This window comes from Lutra lutra, chromosome 1 (assembly GCF_902655055.1).
Source record: "Lutra lutra chromosome 1, mLutLut1.2, whole genome shotgun sequence".
Taxonomy (NCBI): Eukaryota; Metazoa; Chordata; class Mammalia; order Carnivora; family Mustelidae; genus Lutra; species Lutra lutra.
In genome coordinates, this window is record NC_062278.1 from 130,095,890 (window position 1) to 130,111,118 (window position 15,229).

Here is a 15,229-nt window from a genome sequence, read left to right on the forward strand (position 1 = left end):
ATGCTTGCCTGACCGAGGAGAGGGGCAACCTGCAACTGCGAGGTCCGAACGCCCAGCCCAAGATCCCACAGCTGGAATGGGAGCCAGTTTACCTGATGCCAAGGCCTGGGGGCTTCAGAGCTCCTCCAGAGCTTCTCATCCATCAGACAGACAAATTTCTATTGATTTTGAGTGGCCTTGGAACGAACGGGGTGTTATTAGAGCAGATTCCTCTCCTGAGCATGCTTTCCTTATTCCCATGATAGGGGCAGCCAGCGGACATGCCTGGAGGACTGACAGACATGGAGTGAGAGGCAGCTAGGGACAGCCAAGGGTCCACGGGGGTCCACAGGCGGCCAGCAAGGAATGGCCATGCAGTAAAGCTCTGGAAGCTCTGCCACTAAGTCCAATAACCCTCCAGTCATTTAAGATATTTTCAGAACTCTAGGACCTGCCTACTGCCTACAACAGGGGCATGAAATGAAATCAACTCATTTAACTTCACACACACACACACAAATATACAACCACACACAGACACACACACATATATATACACATGCAGATGACCATATATACATGCATATACATATACATCCACACAAGCATACACACATACGTATACACATATACACACACATATATGTAAATGCACGTATATACACACGCACACATATAGACAGACACACATACACAGGCACATACAGACGCATATATGCAGGGGCACACACAGCTAGCAAGCTCATCCTGAAGGTTCATCGGGCATGGATGTGGACTCCTCTCTCCCTCCTTTTTTCATCAAATTCAACTTCCCATGATAAAGATTTGCCAGAATTAAAGGAGTGAATAGTATATGTCATGGGCCATGAAGGTGGTTCCCCAGGGTGCAGATGGAGTTGGAGTCTAGATGCCCATGGAATGGCCTTTGAAGATAACTCTGATAGGTGTTTACACTCCCGCTGCATGTCCCACAGACAGAGGCCACCCGCCTCCCGAGTGCACCGGGCTGGCAAGCCCTGATGAAACTTGGAAAGTAAAAGAACTCTGGGGCTGGACTCCCCATAAGCAGGCAGAATAAGCCTCCCTATCAGAGCGACCAGGGCTTGCTTTTCTAACCTACCCCCCACCCCAGCATCTGAGAGCAACTGGCCCTTTCTAGTTAATGTCCTGGTCTCCGTTATCATCACCTCAGGAGAGCTGGCACCATTTCCATCACCAAGTAAGCTCTCTAAAAAGATACTGACCGGGGCGCCTCGGTGTCTCAGTGGCTTAAGCACCTGCCTTTGGCTCAGGTCATGATCCCAGGGTCTTGGGATTAAGCCCCATGTCCAGCTCCCTGCTCAGCAGGAAGTTTGCTTCTCCCTCTTCCTCTGCCTGCCTCTCCCCCTGCCTGTGCTCTCGCTCTCTCTGACAAATAAGTAAATAAAATCCTTAAAAATAAGTAAGCAGATACTGACAACTAATTGGGTGTTGAGAGGCCTACAAAAACATTTTCTCAGGCTACAATAAACCTAAATTGAACATCTTCTAAGTTCAGGACCCTGGGTTGACGATGCAAGAAGCATCCAGAATGCTCCTCATTACTGGGCCAACGAACATTTATTGGAGCCTGTCCCCTGGAGCCTACTCCCTACTGAGCTGGTGCTGGGCACCAGGGGTGCAGAGATAAAGCTGTTCTACCCTCCAGCCCATGGGAAAGACCACATGTCAGCATCTGGGCTCACAGAGTGATGGACAGTATGTCAGAAGTCAGCACCAAGCCTTCTGGGCTTTAGGAAGAGGACACCTTACTGGGCCCTGGTGGACAGGAGCATCCAGGAGGGCTCCCCAAGGGGACGAGAACAGAGCTGACACCCAAGAGTGTGGGAGTGGGGAAGAAAAAGAGTACGGAGGGTCAGGCAGCATCCAGAAATGGTGGCAGACAGCTGGGAGGGGACCATGAAGCCATAAAGACCAGTACTCACTAAGTGTTCACCAGGGGGCCTCCCTGAACTCTCCCATTGCCCAGAGGCCCTGAACAGCGAAGGTCATGGAACCTTCTGGAATCAAGGGTATGGGAGAAATAAATGAAGCCAGCCCGAGGGAGAGGTCACCAAGTGTCACTGGTGGGAGTCCCCAGGATACCCTTTGCTGGGAGCTGAGCTCCTCCCTGGCATTTGTGACTTTATAAACGTTACTTTCTCCTTCTGCTCACCAGGAGGCTTCCAATTCAGGTTAAACCTAAAGGCCGTGAATTAAAGGTTCAATTAGATCAGAGAGCAACATTTTGCATTTGGGCACAAATAATTTCCGTTTCTGACATGGAATATTATGATCTACTTTCCAGCAATATAACCGAGAACAATTTGTGGGCTCTGTGTGGGTGGGCAGTCCAATTCCTCCCCACAGCTGGCAGTTCTCAAACACAGCAGGGAAGACACCCAGCGAGCCCCATAAAAGGAAGTGTCCCATGGGGAGCCCACCTCCCAGGCCATGCACTGTGCATAGGGTGCACTGTAATGCCAGTCGGGCCTCCTGCCCCGGCTACCAGAACAGTAACAGCCTACCCTTCTCCATCTTAAGCCTGCAGGCACAGTCTCCTGGCTGCACACAGGCTCTGAGGCCTCTGCCCCCTTTTGGGGGTAGGGGTAGGGGGTGTCACCACCCCAGTGGGTCCTGGAAGATGTGGGTCACCCATCCCGCCTCTTGGCTTCTCAAATGCCTGAACTTGGCCCCTCTCCCTGGATCTCTTGACCACCCAGAAGTACTCTGCATCTCTTTAATCCAAACCTTGACTCAAGTCCACAGTCTGGGGTCCTCCTCCAGGCTCATGAGACTGCCATCTGGGCCCCTGCACTTTGTCACAGCGGTCAGTCCCCTCCCGGCTTCAATCTTCTTCTTGCTGAGTAGATGCCATGATGTAAGACGCCACCCACCTCCGACCGATGTCCTCAGCTCCTCACTCCTCCAGGCCCACCATTCTTGCACCTCCATACTTCAGGATGATCCCACCAGCACACTTCCTCCTGTACAGTCAGCAGCTGACGGGGGCCTACCCATCGGGCGTCACAAACACATGGCCTGCAGCCACAGCCTGGCCACACTCTTAAACACACCAGCCTCTCTCCAGCCCTCCGACGGCGGCGGTTCCTTCAAACCTGCCCCGCTCTCCTAAACACTGCTGCCCAAGACCCCTCGCCCCACCCTCACTGTCTGAACCCAGCCTCCAACGTCGGTGAGAAGATAGATCATTGAAAGAATTTTCTGTTTTACGGCTTCAGTCACCAAACCTGAGCACCAAACCTTGCATCTCTGTGCAGGCCCCTTATCTCTGTCCTGCCATTTCCACAGAAAAGGAGTCCCTTTCCCTGAAAGGTCAACATGTCCACAGCCCCATTCCTTCCATTCCCGTGTTTGGTCTTCCTTCCCCTTCACAAAGTGCTGTGTCACCTCTCCCCGCTCCAGACACTCCCTGGGAGAGAGCAGGCATGCCCCGGGCTCCCCTCCCATCGACATGAGCTGCCTGCCTTCTGATTCCACTGCCCATGAGTCAAGCGCTGGCAGAGCTGGGTTGTGGAGGCCCTGCAGACTCCACGGGTCCCATGCTGAGCACAACCTCTTTCCTGCACAAGCTTTCTGCTCCTCTTGTATCCTCCAACTCTGAGACTGGCACCAGGATCTACCCACTTGTCCAGGTCAGAAGCTGTCAACAAGTAGCCAAGTCAGGTCATGAACCAGGTGTCCGTCTCCAATGGTAAACAGAAAGGCAGAATTCCAGCTAACCTCAGAGGTTACGGGATAACCAACAGGTAATAGAAATGTGGGGTAGACACTAATCCACACTAATATATAAAGATGCAAAATTTGCAACTGTGCACAGTGCTACAGGGGAAAGCTCCCTGGCCCTCAAAGGAGCTGGGATGGGGACCCAGCGTGGTCGGGAATGCTGCGAAGGTGTTCCTCCAGATGGGCCTGGAGATGACAAAGAATCGCTCCAGTGTTTGGCCTTTACAACCTGGTGATATGGGGCCCACATGTTTCGTGGAAGATGAAGAAGGGGCTGAATTCTGCTCGGACCAAGCTTCAACTGACCTGCCCATGGGCATCCAGTGCAAGATGGGCTAAAGACACATGCTTGGGAGCCATGCAGTGTTCAGGGAATTGGGGGCAACCATCTAGGATGAGGACAGAGAGAGGTAAAGAGAAGGTTTGAGATGGAAGCATAGTCCTTGGTCCTCCCTCTTGACCCAGCTGAGGGTCAGCCTGACACTCCCGCCACTCTCTAGAAACCAACCAGGCTCTGAAGCTGCTCAGGGCACAAAGAGAAGAACTACCTGGCTGTATGTTCTCGAGAGAAAAGCCTGGGGAACGGTGGCTAAACCGGGCTGCTAACCAGTGGGAGGGCAAAAACAGAGCAGCCCAGCCAGCCGCTGTCTCTAAAGGGCACCACTTGACTTTGAGTGTTTTCCTAAAGGACAATCTTCCTTGGGAAAGGAGAGCCGACGTCTAAAGAAGACAGGTGGTGTGTACAAAAATCAAGGGGAAAATTAACCATAAATCATGTCAATGCCTTATGAAAACACAGGCCTTCAAACAATAATGTAATTTGTAAAAGAGTGGCAAGTTCTTAATATCCAGCAGCCTGAAGAGTGGCTGCCTCATTGGCTTTGCATAGTCCCTCCCAGAAGTGGGAAAGACTCCCGAGTAGCCCACAGTGCTCCCAACAGAACTGGGACTTGGGCACTGTGGGCAGGATTGGCCCCTGCCCTGGGCCCAGCTTGGAAACCACCAACCCATCCTAATCCTTGTCTTCCTGCCCTAAGACAGATGCTTGCTCCTAGTGGTTGGAGGAATTCCGTAAGTGTTGGGGCTGTTGGGAGGAGAGTGAGAGCCAGGGAGTGTGCACAGCCTGCTGGGACCCTATTGGCCCATTGAGAACTGTCCCTACAGCACAGGTGCATGACAGGTCTGGTTGTGCCTTGTTGTGATGTGTGCCACAGGATGTAGACAGGCTCTGGGCTAGAGGCCACCAAAGGCATGGGCCTTTTGGGAGGAGGCATGGGCTTCCCCACCCCAGCTTACTTGGCTCCCTCTTTGGGATGAAAGGTCCACTCACTGCCCTGCCCTCTCCCTTGGTGATTAAACCCTTCAGTGAGCCAGTTACTCAGGCCAGGCTTCTGAACATCATCTCCCTTCCTCTGTCTCCTGCTCCGTCTCCCTACTGTCTATCCATGGCCAAATGCTGCCAGTGTTTCCGCCTTTGCTTTGTTCTAATGGTCCTCTAAGTATCCTGTTTTCATCCCACTCTTCTGACCCACGCAGGACAACTGGAAGAGGCTCTTAAATGCTTTCTCTCAACTGTTCCCTGAAATCCTATCAGCGGGTGTGGCCGTGTTATTCTCCCGCCCAGGATCTGTCCATTACCTGCAGGACAGAATGGACACAGCAGCCTCAGCATGGCAGGCACAGTCCTCTACCACCATGCCCCATTCCAACCCATACCCAGCCCCACCTCTGCACTGTCCATACCCGCCACATTCCAGAAACACAGATTCCCCTCTCTCATGTCTTTTCATGACCCTATCCCTCCATTCAACTATGGCTCCTACTTGGAATATCTTTGCAGATTTCCCATTCATCACCCATCAACCCCCTACACATTCTGTAAACCCCAGTGGGCATGTAACTTTTCTGCAAAGCCTCATGGGTCCCTCCTAAGTTCCTCACTCCCAGCTCTGGGCCATACTTGCCTGCTGATCTCTCTACTGCCACAGAGAAAAGATGTACTTCAGCCTATCCATGAACATGGTGGCCCCACACCCATGGGAGGCCATGAGGTCCTCAGAGCTGGTCCATTCTTATAGTTAACAGAGCCTGGCCAGGCACACGAACACCGAACAAGTGAATCAAGAGCAACTCTCTAAGGCAAGCTCCAGGTGAAAGGAAGCCTCAGCCCTTCTGACCTCCAGCTCTTCCTTATGCCCTTATGTCTTGGCAACCCTGTGGACATCACTAATTTCTGATCTGCACCAGCACCACCAGCTTGAGTGCCTAGCTCTTAGCAGCCACTGCCCCTGTCCCCACACAGGTACAGTCCTAGTTCCCTGGGGGTCAACTCTTTGAGGGACTGTGTCAGGAGATGGCCTGTATCACCACACTGGGAAGCAGCTCAGGTCTGAGACCCCTGAAGCATATGGGCAGGGGACACAGCTATTCACACCTCTATCCCAATCCCCTTCCGAAGGTCCAGCTCTAGCCAGACTCTGCTCCCCCAGCCATCCTACAGGCCCGGGACTATACAGCAGGATTAAAGGATGGATGGATGACACTCACCCCTGATGCAGGATTGGCCGTCCAACCCAGCTCTGCAGTAGCTGTCCTGGTATCCATTAAAGTTTCTGTGGGTCAAAAGAGAAAATCTGGTGAGTCAGGAGGATTGCTAGATAGTCACCCTTATGATGATAACAAGATTACTTATGACTACAAATGTCAGTGTTAGGAGCCTTGGGCCCCTTTGTGAAGTCTGAGGCTCAGAGAGGAGAAGAGGTTCATCAGGAAGGCACAGCTCAGATCTCAGGGGTCCTGATGCTGCATCCATTGTTCTCGCCCTAGAAGCCTGGAAGTCTGAAAGCTGCCTGCACAGGATGAAGCCACCTGTCCAGAAACTTCACCCCCAGACATGGCTTCTTCCCAGGGTCCTCTTCAAGAGGTTCTTCCATGGCCATGTCAATCCAGTAACCAAATTTAATTCATTCCTTGACCTTCCTGGGCCACGTCTTTCTGCCCTCTTCCTCCCCACTGGGCTTGCTCTCCAGCCTCACCTGTCTGCCCACACTTCTCCCCCACCTTGTCCCCTGCCTCCCTTTCAGGCATCCATGTTGACACCCATGGGTGGTGTCCCATGAGCTCCCCTGGCCCCAGCCACTCTCCCAAGACTCAGCCTCCCTGCAGGTCCCTTTGCCCCTGGGCCCAAATCCATGCCACCCCTTCCCCCAAGACTCAGCCGGGGCTCACACAAATGCACCTCCCAGGTCCCTGTGGCCTGCTTCCTGGTTACTGATCCCTTTGGCCATTCAGGGAAAGAGCACCTTGACTCAGCTGTGAGCTCCAGGGAGCTGTGACAGTAGCTACAGTTCATACACCAAGATCTCCGGGCATGTGGTGACCACAGACTTGTTCTTCAGGAGAACAGCTTTCTGGGAGAGAGCAGTAAAGCGTCCTGAGCACAAGGCACCTCCTTCTTTTTTCTTTTTTTCTCTTCAGTCTCTTGCTGACTGCTGTCAGCTCCCATCTCTCAATGGAAACTCTTCCCCAAAAGCTGCCCATGAGCTCCTGATCAGCAAAGCCAAAAGCCTCTTTGGGTTCCCCCCCCCCCCAGCAGTTTTACTGAGGTGGAAATGATGCACAGTAAACTGCACATGGTTAAGTCATACAACTGGATACGTTCTGACATATATTTATACATGAAGCTGTCACCAGCCTCAAGATAATAAATATATTTTATTTATCTCTCATTCCCAGAGGTGCCCTTGTCCCTTTGTAAACCCTCCTTTCCTCCTGCCCCCGCCCCACCCTATCACTGTCCCTAGGCAATAATTGGCCTTCTGTCACTATAGATTGATTAACTGGGATTTTCTAGAATTTTATATAAATAGAGCATATACTGTATTTCATCTGGCTTTTCTCACTTAGCATAATTTTAAGATTGATCACGTTGTGGGTGCCTGGGTGGCTCATTTGGGTAAGCATCAGACTCTTGCCTTCGTTCGGCTCAGGTCATGGTCTCAAGGTCCTGGGACTGAGCCCCGCATCAGGCTCTCACCTCTGTGGGAGGTCTACTGGAGATTCCCTCTCCCTCTTCCTCTCCCCCACTCTCCCTCTGTGCTTGGGATGCCTGGGTGGCTCAGCTGGTTAAGCCTCTGCCTTTGGCTCAGGTCATGATCCCAGGGTCCTGGGATTGAGCCCCGCATTGGGCTCGCTGCTCCCCCTGCCTGTGCTCATGCTCTCTCTCTCTCTCTCTCTCTCTCTGACAAATAAATAAAATCTTTAAAATAACTGATTGTGCTGTGTGCATCAGCAGTTCATTCTGTTTTATTGCTGAGTAGCAGTCCCCTGCGAGGACACACTGAGGCTTGTCTCCCCATGCACCTGCTGCCCCCAGTCTGGGGGCATTCACGAGAGTGCGTGAATGTTCCAGTTCCTCCTCGTCCTCACCAACTTGGGGGGCTCAGTCACTTCTCACCTGGGCCATCTTCACAGGTGCGTGCTTGTAGCTCATTGTGGCTTTTCCTTCCCTTACTAATGAGTGATGTTACACATCTTTTCACATGCTTCCTTGCCATCTGCATGTCCTATTTGGTGCAGTATGTTCAAGATTTTGCAAGTTTCAAATTTCTTATTAAAGAGTTTGGAGAGCTCTTTGTGCATTCTGGATGCCAGTCCTTTATCAGATATGTGCTTTGCAAATATTTTCTCCCGCTCTGCAGCTTGTCTTTTCTTTCCTTTTTTAACAGTGTGTTTCAAAAAGCAGAAGTTTTAAATGCTTAGGAGGTCCACTTTATCAACTTTTTCTTTCACGGTCTGGTGTCATACTGAGAAATCTTTGCCTAATCCAAGGTCCCAAAGGTCCTACGTAGGTCCATGATCTAGTTTGAGTTTCTTCTTGCATAAGGTGGGAGGTGCAAATCAAGTGTACAATTGTTTTTGTCACATGGATATCCAGTTGTTCCAGATGGGCACCTTTTTAAATTCACCCAGTGGTGCTGTTTAGGCTGGGACCCCCCAGGGCATGTATCAAAGGAACTGCCCAGCTGCACAGGTGCTCAACAAACAGAGGAGGGGGAAACATCCATACATACGTCATTTCGGCCTTTCCCTCCTCTATTTATTTCCGTTTTCTCCTGAACCCCCCTATTCTGTGTTCACTGCTTCAGGCAGGAGAAGGGAGACATGAATTCAGAATGCAGTCACAAAATTGTGGGCCACTTGGGAAGCAGAAGGACTCCTGGCACAAACCAGAGGTTTGAGAAGAAAGCCACCCTATGGGCAGGGCAGACAGAATGAAAACTGCAGTGATGAATGAGGATCTGTGTTGAGAAAACGAGTTCGCTATGCTCTCATGTTCCTAGTGCCTCGCCTCAGAGAAGGGATCGTGGGAGCCTGTCGAGGTGACAGGGCCTTGCACACTGAGTGTTGCAGCGAGCAACCCCACCAGGTTGACATGGCTTGGACGGAGCAGAGGGAGCCTTAGGTCCCATCAGGGCTAACAAAAGGGACCCAGAACCACTAAGAGATGATGTGCATGAACTATAAGCAAGGGTCAGATGGGGTGTGCCGTGTCTTAATGGCTGCCATTGTGGACATAAGTTAAGAAGACCAATGAGGCAGCTTCCTCCACAAATTGGTACTACACAGCCCGCCTATACCCTTGGTGACACTTCTGTCACCCCAGGGGGAATAGGGTAGGCTCTAAAAAGCAAATTGAGGGGAGTAAAGGAAATAGAGCAAGCTGTATTTTCTTGCCCATTCGAGTCTGGGTTTGGGTTAAGAGTCCTACCCCGCGCTTATCTGAAGGAAGGCGAGCACTGGAACAGACCAGTTTGTTTTCTCCTCTGATTCTTCTGACAGCTGGGGAGGCTGGGCCCTTCCTGGAGCAACCCTCCCTCTCCCCCTCATCTCCACTCCACAGCACTAATAATGATCATAATGACACACCGAATTTACATAACACGCTTCTCAGAAGACACTCCATGAGGCTCTGCAGAAATTCATCTCCATGATTAAAATGCCTCCACCAGGTGGCCTGGGAGCAGGAGCCAGTGAACTCCTCTGACAGAGTTGGGGACCTGGGCACAGAAAGGTGCGGTGCTTTCTGCGGGGTCACACAGCCTCCCACACTGATGCCATAGCTCCCCAGATTGCCGCCCACCAGGCACATATGGACTTTCAGGGACTCTACTGGGGCCCTGGAGTCAGGATGGTGGGCTTTGCTCATAAAGCCGAGAAACCACAAAACCCCCCAGAATAATGCATCACCTCACTTTCACCTCGGGACCAAGCTGAAGCAGTGGTAAAGAGATAGAGGAAGCAGGCAGCAAGGAAAATGGAGCCCAGAATCAAAAATAAGAAGTAGCCGTCATTTCTAAACCTTCCAAGGACTAGTGCGTCCGGTTAACCCCATTAATATAATCTAAGACTTCATTATATTCACAGTCACCTACTCCAGGGCCATAATTGAAACTGTTTCTAAATAATGTTTTCCATCCACCCTACTGGACGGAAGTTGCAGCAAGAGGGATCCATTTCTCTGCATCCTGTCGGTTGTGGAGACAGAAGACCACAAAACCATAAACCATCCACTCGATATGATTAAGGACAGTTTCTTTGCTGGCACAGAGAGCTCCTGATTATGGCATTACATTCTGGTGGGGGCTGAATAAAAGTGATTTGAGGAGGTTTACATCTCCCTGGAGAGGAAAAGAGCGCTCATTTGCATTTATAAAGCATATTGAGAGCTCTGGCAGAAAGTTATGGTGGAAGCACAATTAAATATTTACCATCACTTCTGCTCTCGAACAGTGGCGTGGGGACCGACCAGCTGGAGGTGCATGTGTTGCTGTCAGATCTGATGCCTACGGGGGATGCAGCTCTGGAACTTCCGCCCACAGCCTGGCCTCTGCCCTCTGGGAGCGAGTCCTCACTGCCCACAGGAGGAAGGAATGCTGGGAAGGGCACGCACACCAGGGGAAAGAGGGAGCTGCTGGGGGCAGCCTGGGTCCAGGTCCCACGTCACCACTCTCTTTCTCTGTGCCCCATTCTCTCCCTCCTCTCTCTCTCCCTCCATCTCCCTGCACCGCCCCCCATCCCTCCCTCCCTTTCTTCCTCAACTGTGAATGGTGTAGAGCCAGCTAATACACAGGACTTGGGGGGCGGGGGAGAGGGGTGATGAAGCAGGCAAATATGCTGTTGTTGTTGTTGTAGTTGTTACTATGATTAAGGACAGTGGTCAAGGATACTTAACCACTCCAAGCTTCGGTTTCCTTAGCTATGCAAAAACCCTAATGGTGCTATCTGTAAGACACCCGGAAGATATCTGTAAGACTCAACATTATTAAATATCTAATAATATCTCATCTACCTTATTCCTTGCCTTGTTGTAAAGACCAAAGAGTAACATGCTGAGGATACAGCAGCCAGTCAGAGGGGTGGGTGCCCTGGAATCATTTGGTCTAGTTTTGGGAGGGACAAGAAGCAAAGTCACACGGGGCATCCTATTCTGGGCGAGCCCAGGAGAAGGAGACAGAAATCCAAGGGAACGGATGGGGTTCTTCCATGTGGGGAATGAGTGGGCCCATCCCAACAGGGAGGATGGAAGATGCAGGCCATGTGGAGGCAAAGGGAGACGTTGTGCTCTCTGGGATGGTGGTGAGCAGTGGGGAGGGAGGAAGGATGGAGAACTCCACTTGGCTCTTGGGACAGAGATCTCAGAGCGACTCCCCAGGGCAGCAAGGGCAGTGGCAGAAACAGGCTGATGGGAATGAAGTGGGAGACATCTACCCCCAAACATATGAGAGGGCGAGGAAAACCTGAGCAAGAGCGGAGGGGGGGGCCATGAGGGGAGAGAGAAGGGGCCCTCTGGGGAGTGCTGGCTAGGCTGGCAAGAACCTGAGGACTCAGGCACAAGAAAAGCCTGGCGGAGAGACCCCATGCTCCCAGGGAACAATTTCCTTGCAGTGGCTTTGATATGGTAACCCTCTGGGTGCCCCCTCCTACTCTGGGGCCCGGTGCCTGGAGGTCCGGGTGGGGGGCTGGGTCAGAGACCTCTGTGTGGAGGAAGAGGCAGCCACCGCCTGGTGGCCCTTTCTGTCTGGATGGGCACCTTGGGATGTACTGACATTTGGGAAGAATCAGATACCCATCATGGTGAGAGAGAGATAAATAAACCCTCTCCTTACAGCTCTGCCATTCTTTCTGGAGAGACATTAATCAGACATTTGGCTGAAAATATTTACAATATCCTTCCATGGTGGTAACAATATAAGACAACATATACAGATGGAATCAGGGCTTCCGGGCCTTCTCGGAGCAGGGCCTCGTGTGTGTTGGATAAGGCGAGACCGTGGACCTGCGGAGCACGGAAGAACCAGCAACAGTCATGCAGTCACTGCCGTGTGCCACCCTCTGGGGCTCCCGGAACTCGGGCAGCCCAGAAACCACACCGGGTGTTCCTACAAGAAGCAAAGCTGTGGTTCCGTGCATGCAAGTTGCTGAGGGGATCCTCACTGCCCGGCTCCTTCCCAGAGCCTCCACAAGGGCTTAGGATGGTTGGGAGAGGCCTGAAACAGGATGGTATCAAGTGGCTCTGGGGTCCACTCAGTGAAGGCTGTCTGAGCAATTCCTGAGAGCAGAGTGAGCCCCGCGCAGGCATCAGAGACGGAACAGAAGGTAGACACACATCCCACCCCTCAGGGAGCTTGCAGGCAAGCAGGGGAACAGAAATTAACCAAACCACCGTGCAGATAAATCTGCATTTATAGCCTCAGTGAATGGCAGGAGGGGGAATCCCAGACAGTTGTGAGCACGGAATAAAATGACAGGGGTACTGGAGGCTGGTGCTCAGTGGGCATTCCCTCCTTCCTTCCCATCCCCCTGATCACCTCCCCTACACACACACACACACACACACACATACATACACGAACACACGCACCTGCCCTAAGACAGAGTTCTCCCCCACTCCCACATCTCGAGTGTGCTGGGGACCAGAATGTGCTGGGCACATCCGACCACAGCGAGGCCCTCTGCCTTTCCAGGGATGCCCGTGCTGCCTTTGAGACCTGGACTCAGCAGGGCAGCCTGAGCCTCACCTGGAGCCCACACTCACCAGCCACCACCCAGCTCCCCTGGGGCCTCCCACCCCTGGCGCTGCCCCATGCATCACAGCAGCCTGCCTGCAGAGAACTCAGCCCAGCCTCCCTGCCTGACCTTCTTCAAGGCTGTGTCCTGTCTCCATGGATCACACTGAATGATGCCCGCATGGCTTCCCTCTGGTCTCTCAGCCCTTGAGACAGGGTCCCAGAACCAATAGCTTCTCACCTCATGCATACTTCCTGCTGCCAGTACAGGACAGCCACTCTGTGATCTCGTCCCTGCTCCTCTGGAATCGGCCTCAAGCTGCCTTCTTGGATCAGGGGAGAGAGAGGCTTTGCCAACTCTGGGTTTGGGAAGAACTGGTTGAATGTGAACTGCTGAGGGCACCCACCAGTCTCACGGCCCCAGTTCTGGCAGAACCGGCCTGCGCCCAGCACAGCTACAAAAGGCTAAAGCAAGAGAGTATTCCAAGGAAGCCTTGCACATCCCACCCCATGTGCCCAGTCCAACTAATTCTGTCTATGCCACATCTCCTCTCATGCACACTGCCCCCGCCCTCCCTGTCTTTCTGCCGCCCTTCCCTGGAGCCCAGGACAGAAGCCTCAGAGGCATTGAGCTGTGATTCCCTGTTCCCCCTTAGTCTCTTCACAGCACCTGCCATGCACCAGGGACTCCCTCTCTGTAGGGCCTTTTGCAGCTGAGAATTCCTTTCCATTCTCGGCAACCTACCTGTGGTCCGCACGCGGGGACCACACAGATGTCTCTGCAGAAGCCCCCATCTCAACCGTCCGTGGCCAATGCAAATGCTTCAAAAGCGATACAGCCCCACCAAGCAAAACATTCAGCCAACTCTGGAGTCCTGGGTTCCAGTCCCAGCGCCACAGCAGACACGCCAAGCAAGTCACATGTGAGCCCCAGAGCCTCATCTCCACAGGCAGAGGCCTCCCCACCAGCATCCATGAGCCACCCAGAACCACGCCCAGAGAGATGCTCCGCCTGGTCTTAGCTACACGCATCAGGCTAACACTCATTTACCGTCTTGGCCAAGTGTGAACTGTTAGGTAAGAGAAGCTAGTATTAGAGAAGTCTCCACTGATGGATGCGTCGAAGTGGCCGGCGAGGAAGAGAAGCAAGCTCGAGTAAACAGATGAACCACTCCAGCCCATCTGCTGACTGACGGACTGAGTCTGAACAGGCATCTGAATGATAAATACAAACTGTGAAATCTGCTCTTTTAAGGAATGCACAGATCAGTGCAGTCGCCTCCCCCCCTTCTCTTTCCATTTCTTTTATTTTCCAAAGTGCAATTAATTACTGTAAACAGAAGGAAGCCACAGCGTGGATGGGTCACCGCACAGCAATGTGCCTCAAGGAGTTGGGACAGCTCCCCATCTGCACTCGGCCGACACAGGGTACAACCTGAGAACATGTACAAGGCCCAGGGTCCTGGTTCGGGTTTGCCTCCCTCCGAGGGCTCTGCCAGGGGTCACAGGGCAGCTGACCGGAGCATGGGGACAGAACATGGGCTGTTCGACTACGCAGCTGGAACGGGCTGGAGGTAAGCCTCAGAAGGCTGCCGTCTCTGCCCAGTCTGGCCTTAGACTTGGTACACCACTCAAAACCACCTCTGTCCTCTCGGGCCTCAGAGGGTCACTTCTGGCTCCTGGTTCTTAAAGTGGTCTCTAAGAAACACAGCAAGACAGCAAGGAGCAACTCTCTCAGGAGATGTGCTATCTTCCCAAGGCTGCCACAAAGCACCACAACCTGGGAAGCTTGAAACAACAGACACGTATAATCTCAGTTCTGGAAGCTAAAAGTCCAACATCAGAGTGTGAGCAGGGCCATGCTCCCTCTGTGATCCAGAGGGGAGAATCCTTCCTGGCATATAGTGGTTCAGTGGCGACCTTTCGCACTCCCGGGCCTACAGGTGCATCATTGCAATCTCTGCTTGCATAGCACCTATCATTGTCCTGGTGTGTCCGTCTTCACGCAGCTATCTTGCAAGGACACCCGTCAAGTTCGATTAGGGGCCCATCCCACTTCGGTATGATTTCATCTTAAGTATCTATACCCACAGTGACCCTATTTCCAAATAAGTTCACATTGTGAGATGCTGGGGGTTAGGACTTCAACACAACTTTTTTTTTTTTTTTTTTTTTTTTTTTTTTGCGGGGGTGAGGCAGGGGGATGAGTCAGTCCGTAGCACAAGGGTAAGATACCAGGGAATCAAGCTGTAAGGTTTTCTCCAACAAATACTTAGGCCCTGTGCTGGGATCTTGGCAAACAGAGATGCAGATAAGGCTGGGGCCTCCTTCAAACACACATTTCTAGGAGGTAAGGCACAGTGTCCCTCTGCTCCTCCAGATCCCCTGGCTACCCTTCTTCTCCTGTTCCTTCCCAG

General features: G+C 52.3%; 1 protein-coding gene across 1 annotated transcript in view; it reads right to left on the reverse strand.

Annotated features, from left to right (window-relative positions):
* The window catches only part of EPHB1 (EPH receptor B1), a 430,594-nt gene that overhangs the window by 288,487 nt on the left and 126,878 nt on the right, over window positions 1-15,229 (reverse strand). Inside the window, exon 2 of the mRNA XM_047736385.1 lies at window positions 6,292-6,356. Within this exon, the coding sequence (XP_047592341.1) occupies window positions 6,292-6,356 (65 nt within the window). The remainder of the gene's footprint in view (window positions 1-6,291; window positions 6,357-15,229) is intronic.